Source organism: Hippocampus guttulatus, chromosome 14 (assembly GCF_054856545.1).
Source record: "Hippocampus guttulatus isolate MCC_2025c chromosome 14, RoL_Hgut_1.0, whole genome shotgun sequence".
NCBI lineage: Eukaryota > Metazoa > Chordata > Actinopteri > Syngnathiformes > Syngnathidae > Hippocampus > Hippocampus guttulatus.
In genome coordinates this window covers 7,734,857-7,749,972 of record NC_141274.1, presented here as the reverse complement: position 1 = coordinate 7,749,972, position 15,116 = coordinate 7,734,857, and the positions used below count along the sequence as shown (strand labels likewise).

Below are 15,116 nucleotides of genomic sequence, written 5' to 3'. Positions count from 1 at the left end.
TACAATTAATACAGTATACTAAATTTAATAGTAGAAATACAATTAATACTGCTAATCACTGTGGTATTATTTCTACTACTCTGGACGTGTTTTAACTGGGAGAGTAAATTCCTTGTGTGTTTTACATACTTGGCCAATAAATCTGATACTGATTAATACAGTACACACTGGTTCCCTATTGGCGGTGTACAGATATAATCCATCTGAAATACAAGAAAAAGCTCAAGAATACTTCACATACATGTATACAGGCCGTTTATCACTAGTTGGAGTACTGCTCTTTCTACATGAGTAGTATTTCAGCTTACTGTGAAGTCTACACACACTTATACTACTTGTTAAGAGCCAGAGATGCATACAGTACATGTGTGTGTTTGTGTGCGTGTGCACGTGTGTAGGGCGAGTCAGCTCACAAGCAGCTGAAAAAGCAACAACAGGTCGGGTTATTCTGGAAAGACGAAATGAAGGCAATAATCACTCGACTTGACTCGAGTCGTTAAGACATCCTCCAGTTGCGCACTCGTTTAGACATTTACATAAAGTACCCACCATTAGAGAATAGAACTAAAATGAGTAAAACTACTTACCCCTTTGAAGAAACTGGATAGCGAAAGTGAAGGCGTTGGCAGAGCGATATTGTCTCCTAGTGGCATTTTCTATTGGTATTGATTGGCTGAAGTGTCAGAAAAAACAATGTTAAGCAGTGAGAAATACAAGTAAAATAGAGTATAACCACTCACCACTTTCAAGACATACACTAAACACACATTTATATATGTATGCTGTAAATTTCTTTTTACAATTAAGACGATTTTTATAGGTTTAAAAAAAGTTGTTTTTAAAGAAAATGTGGTCTTTAATTGATAAAATATGTATTTTTCCACGTATTTTTCTATGAAAAAGTCTTAAGAGGATAAGGTGTTTTTTTTATAGTTGAAAGTAATTTTTGGAGGAAAAAAAAAGTCCCCTTCGGAGGAAAAAAATGCAATACTAAAGTCAATCCTAAATAATCTGGGATTTTTATAGATTTTTTTTTAAAAGAAAAAGTTGTTGTTGAAAAAGCTTAAAAAATTTCCCCCAAAATGCAGACTTTTTAAAAAAAATACTCATAAGAGGTCTTCTTTTAAAAACGGATAACGACATAATTTTGGAAGCAGGTCTCATCACGATACCGAATAGCGCTCCCAGTCATGAGGCTAGGCAAATTTATGTACGGAATAAGAGGGTTTAATGTTGAAAAATACTAACAACACGCTATACAATGCTAACAAGTTATCAAAAAACAAAACAACAAAACAGGAAATACAAAGACCCCAAAAAAATCTACATTAATTGCGTTGTTTTTTACAGGCCACTTGTAAAAACATTCAGGAAAAAATTGCACCATAACTTAGGCACCTTACAAAAAGTTATTTTAAAAAAAAAGGAAAGTCTTGGAGCCCTAAAGAACTCTGGCGAGGAGTTCCTTCCGTTTGAATGTTTTTGTTCAAAATGTGCCAGACACAGTTGCACATCGGACCACTTAAGGCAGTTCGTGGTTTGCTGATATGCAGTATGTGAAAAAACACAAGGTATTAACATGGGGGATGAGACTGTAATAGGTTTGTCCCCTCCACAAAAAAAAATAATTAAAATCTGCATTAAGATGTTTAAAGAAAAATAAATTAGCTTAACGCAATCGTGTCAGTTGACAAGGAAATGCACTTAGTAACTAAATGTTATGTTGTTAGCTGTTGTTAAAGCTACTGTATACAGACTTTAGGCAAAAGAACAATGTTGCTTTTTTTTTTAAGTGTTAATGGTGTTGTTTTTGTGTGTTAGAGGAAAACATCAATGCTAACCGCAAACATGAACAAACAAGAGTGCGAATCGAGTCTTCTCATATTTCCGGAAAGTGACATTTGAGCACACAAGTTGCTACATTCTGTAGTGAGTACCGAAGAAGATCAGGGATGCACTGGAAGAAAACAATTGTACTACGAGAATCAAGCTAAATGCCCACCTCCGAAAAACAGTAGTACCAAAAACAAACAAACAAAAAAACAAGTTGCAACCCTTTGAAGGCAGCCATATTTTGTAATTCCATTTTTCAAAAAAGTCTGACTTTTGCAAAAATTAAGTATACATTTTCAAGAATGAGGTTATATTTTTAGAAGATTGCATTTTTCCAGAGTCGTCACATTTTTCATTCATTTGACTTTGAGTTCAGTTTTTCAAGAACAATGTTGGATTTTTCTTCAAGAATCAAGTATACTTTTTAATGTCTGGCTTTCAAGAACAGTTGTATTTTTCAAGATCAATCATTATTTTGAAGTGATTTTTTAATAGAGGTTTTTTTTCAATAACTCACTTTCTCGTCAAGAATAGTTGCATTTTTTGTTTTCAAGAATGTGAATTTCTTAATTGAGAGAAAAATAACTAAGTAAACCATGAAAATAAAATGGTTGTTTTTTCCCCCCAAGAATGAATTCAATTTCAGGTGAGAGAAGTAATTTTATAGAACAGGAAAAAGAAATCAATGTGTGGATAATTTCAATTTTTTTTGCAAGAACCGTTATTTTTAGAAAAAAAAATCAAGTTGGTCATTTGACGAGGGTAATTAATCAAGGCGACACAGTTTTTTTGCCCTAAAATACAACTTTAGGCTCATAGTCAAAGATTTTTGGGGGCTGGCGGGGGTTTTGACTAATGCACCCCCCAAATTACTTGCCTGCATAAAAATGTAACTTCATTCTCTTAAGCTTCTGATTGAAAAAAAATATATATAAATCTTTTAGTATAAGTATAATTTTAATAACATAATTGCCAAAGTCATTTTTAATTTACTTTCAAAATATCAATAAAAACTAACAACATGGCTGCTAAAAAAAGTTTTTTCTTTGTGTCGTCTTGTTTGGTGAATTAATTTTTCTCATTTTTTAAAAATGACTAATGCTAGGATTTAGGTGAACGATTTTTTTTTCATCAGCGTGGGCCTAAATCGTGCTCTGTATAAAAACACTAAAAAGGTGTTTGAAAACGGTAAGGAACCATCTGTGGGGGGGGGGGGGGGGGGGGAGTGGTGGCATGTTGCAGTCACAGTTTTTGAGATGAGAGGACGCAATTTTGTCGTCATGATAACAGAGTTCAGTGGTTTCAACAAAAAAAAAGGCGCCTTTGCCAAAAAATTGGGTTTTTTTTCTTCTTTTGAACAGTGTGTTGGAACAACAACACGGGTAAGATGAGTCAAAGGCATCAGGAGCTGATTTGAGTTTCTTTTTTTTTTTTGTGGCCTTCACACGGATGTCTCCGACTGGAGCCGCATGACAAACTTGTGGCTCTTGGGGTCCACGAACTCCTCGCTGAGGCGCAAGAAGGGCAGCGGCGTGACGGTGACCACCAGGGAGAAGTCGAGGCGGCGCACTGAGAAGACCAGGCCTTGGCGGAGGGCTGCCGTCACAGGCTCCTCGCTCACCAGCGTCCACTGGCGCCCCCTGCCGTTATGCTGCTGGTACTGCATGGTAGGGCCCGGAGTCAGGTAACGCTCCAGGAAGGCCTAACACAAGTTAGATTCATTTTTAAAAATTAATGCAGAATGGATTTTAATCCATAACTGATCATGATTGACAATTGATGTTTTCCCACAATTTCTAATACATAAATATAGCAAAATACATTTAATGACATGTTTATTTTTTTAAAAATGATAAATGAAATTTACATTCACTATAAATAGCTTCAATTTATAGTGAACCTACGGTGCATGTTTTGGAATGTGGGAGGAAATCGGAGGACCCGGAGAAAACCCACACAGGCACGGGGAGAACATGCAAACTCCACACAGGAAGGCCGGAGCCGGAATCGAACACTGCACATCTGCACTGCGAGGCCGACGCATTAACCAGTCGACCACCGAGGCCGCCCGCTTCTTCTGTTACCGTATATTTGAATTCATATTTCATCCACTATATCACGATATATCCGAAGTCTTGTTATGGTGTCTTTTTCTGACCTTGGGCGTCATGTTGTGCGTGATGCAAAACTGCAGATGCGTAAGGATGCTCTCCATGCTGTGGAAGGCCTGCTGCCGCGTGGTCCTCAGGTATTTCTGCATGGCCCGTGCCATGGGGGCGAAAATGGCCTGCGCCGCCTCGCGGGGGTCCATCACCTCGCGGGGGTGCTTGGGGGACGAGGTCAACGCCGCCTCCTCCTCATGGAGGCGTTTGATATGCGTGAAGGCCTCCTCGACTGCCACCACCAGCCTGCAACATTACACGGAATTGTAGTTTGGTTTGGTTTTGTCGTGTTAAAATTATTATAAAAAACAAACAAACAAACAAACCCCAATAAAGGCTTAATCTACAGTACTTGACAAAACTTCAGAGGTTTTGTCCGCAGTACTTTAAGACTTCAGCCTTCCTCCACAATAAGTGACAAAACTTCAATTGGCAACAGTGTTGTGAACTTCAGACTTGGGCTCAGCACACGGAAGCTGAGGCTAAGATGACTGTGTGTGGTCGTGTCTCTCTACCTGGCCTTGCGTTTGCGGATCCTGCGGTCCATCTCGGCCTCCTCGTAGTAAAACTCGTTGTGGGAGTTGTCTCGCCTCCTGGCGGCGGCGGCGATCATCGCGCGGGATTGGCCCGTCGAATTATTGGCAGGGTTTTCTGTGCAGGACAAGATTTGTTTTTTCATCAATTTTTTTTGTAGAATTATAAATAATATATATAAATATATTTGATAAATAATATTAAAAAATCTATTATAACTAAAACAAGGTTACTTAGTGGTGGGATTGAAGTTACATTTATTTCTATTACAATATGACAAATTTCAAAACTATTGAACATCACTCACTCACACCCATTTTCCGACATGTTACGGACCAAACAGGTAACTGAACCATAACATCTTTGTCCGTTTTCAGCACTGTTAATTTGAAATAATGTCCTGTTTTTGAAGCAACAAATGGAAATTAAAAATGTATTCAAATTTATTACTTTTTAATCCAATTCATCGATTTTTAAAATAATTGTTAGCTGCAGCCCCAGACTACCTACATATAAATTGGATGTATATTAACTTTTCCTGGATTTTGTCTCAAAGTCAAAGCCAGGTTTTCTATGACAGCTCTGAGCCTTTTGCGCAACGGCAGCAAAAAAAGAGGCGACAACATTTACCGTCCAGCGAGTAAACTTTGAAGCCCGTCATCTTCTTGGACAGGATGGATTTGGGCAGGTTGACCAGGGCGGGATTGTAGACGGGGAAGTCATTGTAGTAGTGATCCAACACCCAAACGGCAGCCCGCTGGATACTAGAACACACGGTGAACAACTTCAATTGTTTTCTATGTCGGGCACATTCGTATGGGCTTTACTGGCTCTGTGGAGGTTAAATATATTCATTCACTAATGTGAGGACACGGATGATGGTCACGACCTTGCGATAATTATGAAACAAATACATGCACAATACTTTATTTCTCTAATTCTCTGGCAGCGCTTACCTTTTCAAAAGATCACTTCTACAACGTTCATAGAAAATCATAGGGCCCCCCTGGTATCACGGGTATGCTATTTGTAGCACAGGCCGGCGGGCTACTCATGTGGTCGAAAGCAATCCAGATCGCTACCACTAATGCCCAGAAGATAATGACAAGAAGCACTATAGAAAATGGATGGCTGGATTTGGCACCAACCTGAGGTGGCCCACGCTGTAGAAGCGACTGGCGCCGTCCGTGCTGCGCACCACTTTGAGGCAGAACGCGGGCTGCAGGTGGCGCACCTCCAGCAGCACCAGCGCGAGGTACTGGATGAAGAGCAGCGCATCCACCAGGGAGGCGGCGTACTCCACGATTCCCCGGTAGTCGCGCTCACGAGGCTCGAGCACGCGCACGCCGTAAAAGAGCCAGTAGGACGCCACGAAGAGGAAGACCAGCACCATGAGCAGGCAGCGGAAGACGAAGAAGCGCGGCAGGGTGGCGCGCGGCGGCCGTAGGAAGAGCGCCCACGAGGAAATGAGAAGCACCAGCAGCTTGAATGCTAGCGACACGTAGAGGCCCTCGCAGGGCGTGCCGCATGGCTCCAGGGAGTCGCGCCACAGCGCCTGCGGCAGCACCAGGAAGGCCAGCGGCGTCACCAGCGCAAAGAAGCTCAGGCAGCCGCCCAGCGCGGGGCCCAGGAAGCGTTTGCACTCCAGAGGCGTTGACTCCTCCAAGTCCTTGGTGACTCGGGTCAGGTCCTCATTGGAGATACTGTGCTCTGAAGTCCCCGTGACCACGGTGGTGGTCTCCCCCCAGTTGTCGTCCTACCAGACAAGAAGAAAGTACGGTGAATGAAGTGAAATCATCAATATTTACATTTTGATTTGTAGCCAACATGAAAAACAGAGACTTGTTTGTCGTCACCGACCCGGTCGTCTCCGCGAGTGGATTCTGCATCGAGCAGTGGCTCTCCGGGCGTCTGAATGGTCACCGACTTGTCTCCGCGGCTGCTGCCATCTCTGCTTTTGGAGCGATGTCGGTCCCGCCGATCTCTGCCAATAATGAATTTGTAATGGTTATAAATGATCACCCACATATTGCGCTCAATGTATCCCACCGTGTATCTTGAAAAGTAGTCGCCACAAATGGCCGATAATCCCATAATGCATTGCACCAACACAGGAAAAAAAAGCAAGGTATCACAACATGGGTGGGCTTTAAGAGATTTTTTTTTTCGTTCAATACTTATCATGGAAGACGTAAGAAATTATAACACGGCCAAAAAGTCATTTATGAAGCGTGGCGTGGCCCTTACCTGTGCTTGCGTGAGCTTCGGGAGTGGGACGACTTGTACGAGTAACCCGAGTACTGCGATTCGTTGTCCATTTCTCGGGTGGGCGGCGAGCGGGCTTTGCGAGCTCCGCTTCCTCCTCCTCCTCCTCCACCCGTGCCGCACGGCTTGCCGACGCCGCCCAGCTGGCTCTTGCGCTCGGAGATGGACTTGGTGGTGAGGGCCAGCGGCAGCTTGAGCAGGTCAACCTTGCTCCTGAGGGAATCTATCTTGGAGGCCGAGGAGGGGGCCGTGGGAGAAGCTGGTGGGCGAGGGGAGCGGGTGGGGGGGGAGGAAGAGGAGGAGAGGGGCAGGAGAGGATGGCGGGTAGGAGAGTCGAGGCGGGGAGAGCGGAGGCTGCCGTGATCTGAAAGACAAACCGATAACTATCAAATCACGTGACAATAACTGCCATTTTGTCCAACAGGAATAAGCAGGATGGCTCGAAACAATCCACAGTGAAAAGAAATCAGTTCGCGTTGGGATCATGTGGGAACGCAATCTAAGCTCCACTTGATTAAAGCAATCACTCCTCCTGCTTGTTATTCTTGCTAACCTCCACAGCCTATTTTAAAACAGTTTTTATATTTTGGGGGCACCACATTATAAGGCGCGTAAAATAGAAGCTACAATACTGGCTGCGGTTACATTAAGCAGCCACTAGATGGAGCTACGTTATAGAGAATACAATACAGCTTTATTTATATAGTGCTTTCACAATCGCTGCAGCTGTAACAAAGCTGTTTACAGAATATTTAACATACTACGGCTAAGAAATCTGAATCGTGATCCATATATAAGACGTATCGGATTATAAAGTGCGAGGCCCCCTCCCCACACACACACACTAGATGCAGATGGGTCAAGTCGCAACACCACGTGGCAGACAGGATAAGGAAGTGTAGAATGGCAACCAGGGCGACCTCTCCAAGGAAAACGGTGTCTCTCATCACCCCCTGCGTGGGAATCAAAGTGAGCCTTGTGGCACATTAACCCACTAAAATCTCCTTTTTTGGCAACGTGTGCTTGCCAAAACGCTCCTGGCGGCGGTTAGTCATCTCACAACGCCGATGTTCGCGCAGACACAAAGGCAGCCATATTGGATTACGCCGTTTTCACACAAAAAACTCGTTCGGCCTCTTCCCCTTCCTCCTCGCACGCTCACTCGCATTCTCTCCGCGGCGTCGCCCGTCCCCGTGGAAACCTGGCCTCGCCGCTGCCATGGCGATGAAAGGAGGAGGGGCGGGTGGAGGAGGGGGGTTTTGTAGGTTGACAGTTGCCGCAGTGACATGACCTCAAGCCGCCCTCTACTACGCCGCCCCACCACCTCACACAAAAAAATAGACCAAAATAGAACGGCGGCCATGATGGATGCCAGGCTGTCATATGCAGTTTAGCGGATGAAAGGTGGGCGTGGCTCAGGGGGCGCTTTCCAATGGCTTTCTGGGTGGAATGAAGCGCCGCCATAACACTGCAGTGGCATCCTCATCTTACATTAACCTTTTAAAATCCACTTCCTGTCCAGCCAAACGCTGACGCACGACCACTTTTGGTTAACATCTAAGATTGCCACATGTGTAAGTGAACCCATCATTTTTTTGTTGTTGCCAAATTCACCTGCAATTTAGAGATCATATGATTGACTGCTAGCTTAATGCTCACAAACAATGCAAAACAAAAAGTGGGCTAAGAACTAGCATCGATGTTGCTGTGTTATAGCCCATGGTTATTCGAACACAAGCGGTGCAGCAACACATGTTCGTTAGACAGACATTACAACAATACTCAGATGCACATATTATATATCCTTTGTGAAAAAGCAAGTCTTGCTAATAACTAAGCAGTTGTGACAATCTCCATGTTGTGAGCTGCACAAGGAATTAATCATTACACACAAACTGTTTAATTATTTTACATTCCACCAAAATTGGATATTTCTATATGGTTTTATAAAGTACAATACTAAAGAGTGCAAGTTTTTACACCCCCTTGCCCAAAAAAAAAAAAAAAGTTTCATTGGTCTTTTTGGGAGGCCAGAATGGATTAACGGCACTTTCATTCATTTCAATGGGGATACATGATTTGCTATTTGAAATTATGATGATAAATATCACTGAGAATGTTGCTTTCATGACGTGCACTTTTTCATTGTCTAGTACTCATACTGTCTTGAAACTAACTCAATGGGTGCAAAGATGGCAAAGGAAGATCAAGAGCATTTTCAGTTGTCCAATCAACGGACAGGATTCAGTCGCATGACTCAATGGCAAGCCCAACACAGCGTAGTTGTTTTAGAAGATGATTTACCAGGGACAACGATGAATTACAGCAAACTATTTTGCCGTGTCTTTTGTAAAGAGCACTCTACGAAGTTTTAAGACATGATTTCAGGAGTCTACTTGTCATTCTTTCAGTTCCGTGTTTACCAACAACAAAACGGGAGGCTAAATTCAATTTGTGTCGCATCAGGTGATGTTTGTGCTTTTGGACAATGGAACGCTTACAAAAAAAGCTCATTCACCCCTATCGCATTCCCACAATTTGAAATGAATTTCCACATGACCGCTGAACTGACCTTTCCTGTTTTTAATCCAAATGTCTGATGTGCAGCATTTCGGCATTGACCTTTCAAACCGTTGACATACTTTTGGAATCATGACGTCACGGCGCCATTACGCCAGATAATGAGACGCATGTGGCCGGCTTATGTGAGGAGGCCTGAGCGGTACACCAAAGTGGAAACAAAAAAAAAGAGAGGACAGGAACATTTCTAGCCTCTCTTAGCATACTTAGCGATGAAAGAAGAGCCGGAATTATGTCATGACATATAAAGACGATAAAGAAAGAAAACATTTCGGGAGCTACCAGACGGGGTCTTTGAATATGCTGCATTTGTGGATAAGTAGTTTTAGGGTAAGCACAATCTTGTGAACTTCTCCATTTTGAGACAAATAAAGGTTTTCTTCTTCTTCTTCCGTCAATGCAAAAATAGTATGAACGCTAATTGCTATATTAGAAGAAAATTGGATACTTTACAACCCAATGTCACTAAAAGTGAAGACAAAACTTGCAAAATACAAAATCTGAGGGGAAATAGTACAGAAATGTTAGAATTAAAGACAAAAATACCCTTTGCATCTCATCATACTCGCATAATGCACTGTAGTCCCGCAAAAAAGTAACAAAACATGTGTGAACAACATTGCCCGATTGTTTCAAAACTATTTAGATAAAAATCAATCACAATACGCCATTTTACAAGAAATGTATGCGCCAGACTCTGTGACGTGAAAATACAACGGCCCCCCCTCGCCGAAACAAATCAAACCCTTATCTCAAGGCACCACTGAATTCAAATTTCTTGAGGTCGCACCTGTATTTTGTCTGACCACTCTGCATCTGGAATTTGAGACAAACGCACAATTCGGAATGAAAATAGGCTAAAAACAATGGCGGAAACGGACTGTTGTGACATTGTTGTGCAAGACTGTCAGTGAGAATGCGGTCGAACATTTGATCCAAACAGGTGCGGTTCATTGGTGGTGTGGCTCAGGTTGCCTATTCATCCCCGCGTCCTATAAAAGCAGTCATCCTCTTACCCATGAAAGTCACCATGAGTGCTTCAAATAGTCTTCACTGAACGTTTATTTTCAAGCTAAACGTTCCGGGCGAAAAGGGACCCATAAAAACACACTCAGGACAATGAAATTCTACCCCACCGCCTAAACCGCCCCCGAGAGTCTCTCGACGAGCCGCTGATAATGTACTGTATGAATTATTACAAAGAACGCAAACAGCGAAGCCCATAAACGTGCTTTCAGAGGCAGACCTTTAAAGAAAAATAAAGAAAAAAGCTCTGAAGGTCATTTCTGATCTCAACCGCACCGTTTACTGTAAAATAATGAATGGACCACAAGTCAAATGGACTTTCCACGAACACAGAGTTGGTGTTCTATTTCAAGAGGACAAAAAATTTATATATACTGTATATATACAGTATGTGTGTGTGTGTGTGTATGACAGAGAGAGAGAGAGAGAGAAAATGACCACAAGTCAACAGAATAGTTGACCTGCAGGCCAACCAAAAGGCAAAGTTCAATGGCAACTTGTTGTCCAAACAATGACAAGAAGACATGCGCAATGGGAAGTTGGGCTATATAATATTTCAATATTTTCAAAGACATTCTCATTGACTGAATTTACTGTCCTTAGTGTTGGACAAAAAAAAAAGTTGCATATAAACATACAAGTAATGCAAATTTCGTTTTTTTTATTTTTTATTTTATTGTGCATTTTAAAAAAAGAAACATTTTTCCCAAGTCTGAACAAGTTTTTACATTCAACAATTCCAAATAAAATTTTAGATTCATGTACAAGAAAAAGGGTCCATTTTGTTATTAAATTTAGCTGAAAAAATGAAAAACAACAAACTTTTCCAAATTTATTGCACTGTACTTTGTTTAAAAATTTAATATTTTGTTTTTAAACAATGAACGAAACAGGAAGTTTCAATGATTAACTAATATTCGCTTCACTATCTATATTCTATTATTTAAGCTTTTAAGAAAAAGTTTCTTTTTTTTGCAGCACAGAATCGAACTCATATTGAACATATTAAGACAATAAAATCTTCCCCTTTAAAAATACAAATATAAAATAACTTTTGTAAATCTAACACTGCAATGTCAGATGTTAAAATTTTAAATGGTAGAATTTAATCAAAATCCTTCATTTAGAGTTTTAACAGTTTGTGTATAAATATTCCAACACAAAATTTCACATGCTCTCTTTTTCAACACCCCAGACTAATTGTGCCGTTTTCTGCCACTTTTAACAACAGCCTAATTTCCCCTCAATAAAAACTCCTCATGATCGGCGAAACGCATAATGATAAAACCTTTTTTTTTACATAATTTGCCAAACGAAAAAGAACAAAAAAAAAAAAGACAACGCTTTCCGTGACTTCTTGAAACTGCCCGTTACTCTTGCATGGAATGCTAATTGTCGCAATTAGGTTTCGTCAGTGGAAACAAGACACGTCCGCAGAGGAATCAGGCATTTCGATACGGCAGCTGCCCGATGGCGAAGCATTCAGGGAACGCCACCATCCAGTGACCATTTCAGGCCTGCTCGACCAACTGTGTAAATATTCGCATCCACACACACACACACACAACCGCCACCCATCGTTTCCTAGCACGACATCAGTAAACCAAGAAACAACTGCTACTGTCAGCCCATGCCCGCACACAAGGCTAGCAAATGAGAGCAGGTGTGTGTGTGCGCAAAATGTTCACGTCTCTGCGACGTCAAATCAATGAACTTTTAACTCCGTTCATGCAATGTCAAAATGTACAGCGTGTCCATACGAATTGGACTCTCTACCACTTTAAAAAAGTTATTGGAAAAGCAGTTTAGTAAATATGTTAACCAGATTTGTGTACTTTGGGTACTTCTGTTCATGAAAGTGGTTCTGCTAAATAAAGCAAGAAAAAGTACCAACATGTGTAAGTTGGAAGACAACCACCGTCAGTCACTGATATTCCTTCGTCGATCAAGTGGTCATGTTTTGTTTGTTTGGGTCACGATTTTTTTTTATGCTCGTGAAAGGAAATCTCACTAACGGACACATTGGCAATTCTTTTTTAAATGCTGTACTCCTGATCGTTTGTTAGACAGCATGCTACGGTGCTTCCCGATTGTAAGGATGACTGAAGTTGTTCCAACTAGACCAATGTTCAGTGGACCCACACGACAGAACGGACACACACACTCAGCGCGAGCTTCTAAACTTCTTCTCCATTTTATCTTTGATGAAAGAATGTTTCCAGTGACAAGACACATTCCTCCTCAAGCGGGTGTAAAATATTTTTGATTAAAATACTGAAGAAAAAAAAAGACAAACTTAGTTGATCCCGGCTGTGATGTTTACTGTCAGTTACAATTCCTTCTGCTCAATTGAAAGACACGTCAGTAAATATCAACAATACACAAGCTCGCATACCACTCCCATTTTATTACCTCCTTCCAGGAGGCTTTCATTGGCGTGGCTTTGTTTGCTCGTGTGCAAGTGCCTGCTTTTGAAAACGTCAAGCAGGACAACTTCACATCACTTACCTCTGGTGGCAATTTCAAAGAAAATAACATTGCAATTACCTCAACATTTACCGTGGCAAAAAAAAAAAAGTTACGATCTAGGGGGAGAAATAAAAACATATTTTCCAAAAACATTAAACACGCTATGTTAAAATATCCCGTGACCCTTGTGAGGATAAGCGGATCGGAAAATTGACGCATGTTAAAATGTCAAAACTAGAATATTAAAATTTAACGGTGCATTAAAACATCAAACCTATGACTTGAAAATGTCAACTCTGCAACATTAAAAAGTAAAACTCACGAACATCAAACATCAACGGTAAGTACAGATGGTAACCACATGAAGTTGAAAAACAAACCAATTAAGCAAAAACGTATGATAAATCCTAAGAGAAACTGTGAAATTTTTTTGTCAACGCTGTGCAAAAACATTATGTCCAAACGTAGTAAAAAAAAAAAAAAAAAAAAAAAAGCTTAAAATATTACATTAAAACTTAGTAGGCCTAAGTCAAGACTTCAAGCGTATCCAGAAACATGCTGCGGGTGGCAGCACGAAGCTCCCAGATGCTTCTCAATCAGGGGTCTCAAACTCCCGTCCTCGAGAGGCGCTTTTCTGCATGTTTTAATGGTATCCCTTCGCCAACATACCCGATTCAAGTGATCACCTCATCGGCAAGCTCTGCAGAAGCCTGATAACGATCCTGATGATCATTTGAATCAATTATGTCGGAGGAGGCAAACAAACATGCAGAAAAGGGGCCCTCGAGGACCGGAGTTTGGACCTATGTTATAAATGAAAATTAAATATTTTCCATGGGGCCTTTTTTCCCCCTCAAAGAAAATGCAGCTCATACACTCTTTATAGTGCGTGTAAAAGTCATATAATGTGTAATATGGAGTTCTGCATTGAGGAATCACTGGCGTCACTATTCACATACATATTGGTAGGCCAACATTTGAACGGTCAGCGGCTTTCTCCGGGCATTTTGGTAGCAAAATGTTTGCAAAGATGCGCAGAGCAGATAAGAATGTCCGGAGGGGGGAAAGTACTCCCGGTCTTCAGTGGTGATAGAACAATGGACTGCACACCCCGAACTGCTTGCTCTCGTACCCGTTAAATGAATGACTTACACGGCCAAACTGTCCTCCGGCGTCGGCCTAATTTTGACTTCATCGCCCCCCCACCCGTTTTTGTCGCTTCATTCCCGGCTAAAAAGTGGAAGCTTACGTGGTCATACGCGGGGGAGGATAACAAGAAGCCTCCGAATGTTGCTTGGCTCCGGTTTGAAAAAGTGGGGGAGAAAAAGAAGAAAAGAGAGGAGGCGACCATCTCGTCCTCTCCACCATTGTTTGTTGAGCCCATCCACCACGAAGCTAACCTGACCCCTTTTTCTCCTCTCTTCTCTCGGAAAGCTTTTCCATCAACCCAACAACACCATCGCTCGTTCCGGGTTCTCGTGACCCCGCCACTCGGATTCGAAGACCTTTGAAATGTAAAATGATTACTTACTTATGACAGAGAGTCCATGCAGCTATTTGTCTCACTTTCCACTTTCTTTCCGCTCGGCCGTGGAAGCCCCGCCCTCCGCCTCAGTCTCTTTCCCCGCCCATCCTTGCTGCTTGCCCACTGGGAGGTAAAGCGGAAGAGGTGGGCCTATGCACCGTGTTTAAATAGCAACTGAGTTTTTAAAAAAAAATCACTAAAAACACTCACATCAAGTTTATTTGGGATAATTAGTAATCATTTTTGTGAAGTCATAATTACCATAAAATTTAGACGTTAACTAATCCTGCTGCAGCTGCAAAAAAGATGTACACAAATGGGCGGACCCCAGTTATTTGCGGAATATCGGGACGGGTCAGTTCCCAAATAGCAAAAATCCGCGAATAATTGCAAGTACCGTACTTGTACATATATCATTGTGAGTTATTTTACTATACATTTGAGCTGCCTTAATTTTCGCCAATTTCATTTTTCATTAAATATACAGTAATCATAGCAAGTTGCATTTTTAACTCCATAGTGTATGGTAAATTCAGCTAAAATAATTTTTTTTTTGGAGTAATATGGAAAAACATTTCATTTAAAAACGTTTTTCAGTAAAATACGACAATGGAGACCCCAGACTGTCGAACAGCTGTCAAACGCTGTTGATAATGTTAACGTAAATTAAATAAAAACATTAAATACAAAATAACGTACATGCTATAGGTCCATCCATCCAT

At 41.5% G+C, this 15,116-nt stretch overlaps 1 protein-coding gene across 3 annotated transcripts; it reads right to left on the bottom strand.

The window, feature by feature from the left end:
- Positions 1–1,205: 1,205 nt before the first annotated feature.
- On the bottom strand, positions 1,206–14,506 carry vangl2 (VANGL planar cell polarity protein 2). Of its 3 annotated transcripts, none has more exons than XM_086129888.1 (8): positions 14,401–14,506; positions 6,777–7,158; positions 6,372–6,513; positions 5,678–6,285; positions 5,160–5,293; positions 4,511–4,646; positions 3,992–4,241; positions 1,206–3,535 (listed from the first exon to the last, which is right to left on the bottom strand). In XM_086129888.1, exons 2-8 carry the CDS (start codon positions 6,845–6,847, stop codon positions 3,275–3,277), a joined length of 1,602 nt encoding a protein of 533 aa, XP_085986014.1. In that variant the 5' UTR covers positions 6,848–7,158; positions 14,401–14,506; the 3' UTR covers positions 1,206–3,274. The 3 variants fall into 3 exon arrangements, with proteins under 3 accessions (XP_085986014.1, XP_085986017.1, XP_085986015.1); XM_086129891.1 differs by having other exon boundaries at positions 6,390–6,513; XM_086129889.1 differs by lacking the exon at positions 14,401–14,506 and adding an exon at positions 14,119–14,338.
- Between the last annotated feature and the right edge of the window lie 610 nt (positions 14,507–15,116).

Coding starts and splice junctions, on each gene's coding strand:
- vangl2 (XM_086129888.1), bottom strand. CDS start 6,847: ATGGACAACGAATCGCAGTACTCGGGTTACTCGTACAAGTCGTCCCAC. Junction 4,647..5,159: donor CAAAGTTTACTCGCTGGACG/GTAAATGTTGTC, acceptor TGTCCTGCACAG/AAAACCCTGCCAATAATTCG. Junction 3,536..3,991: donor CGCACAACATGACGCCCAAG/GTCAGAAAAAGA, acceptor AACTTGTGTTAG/GCCTTCCTGGAGCGTTACCT.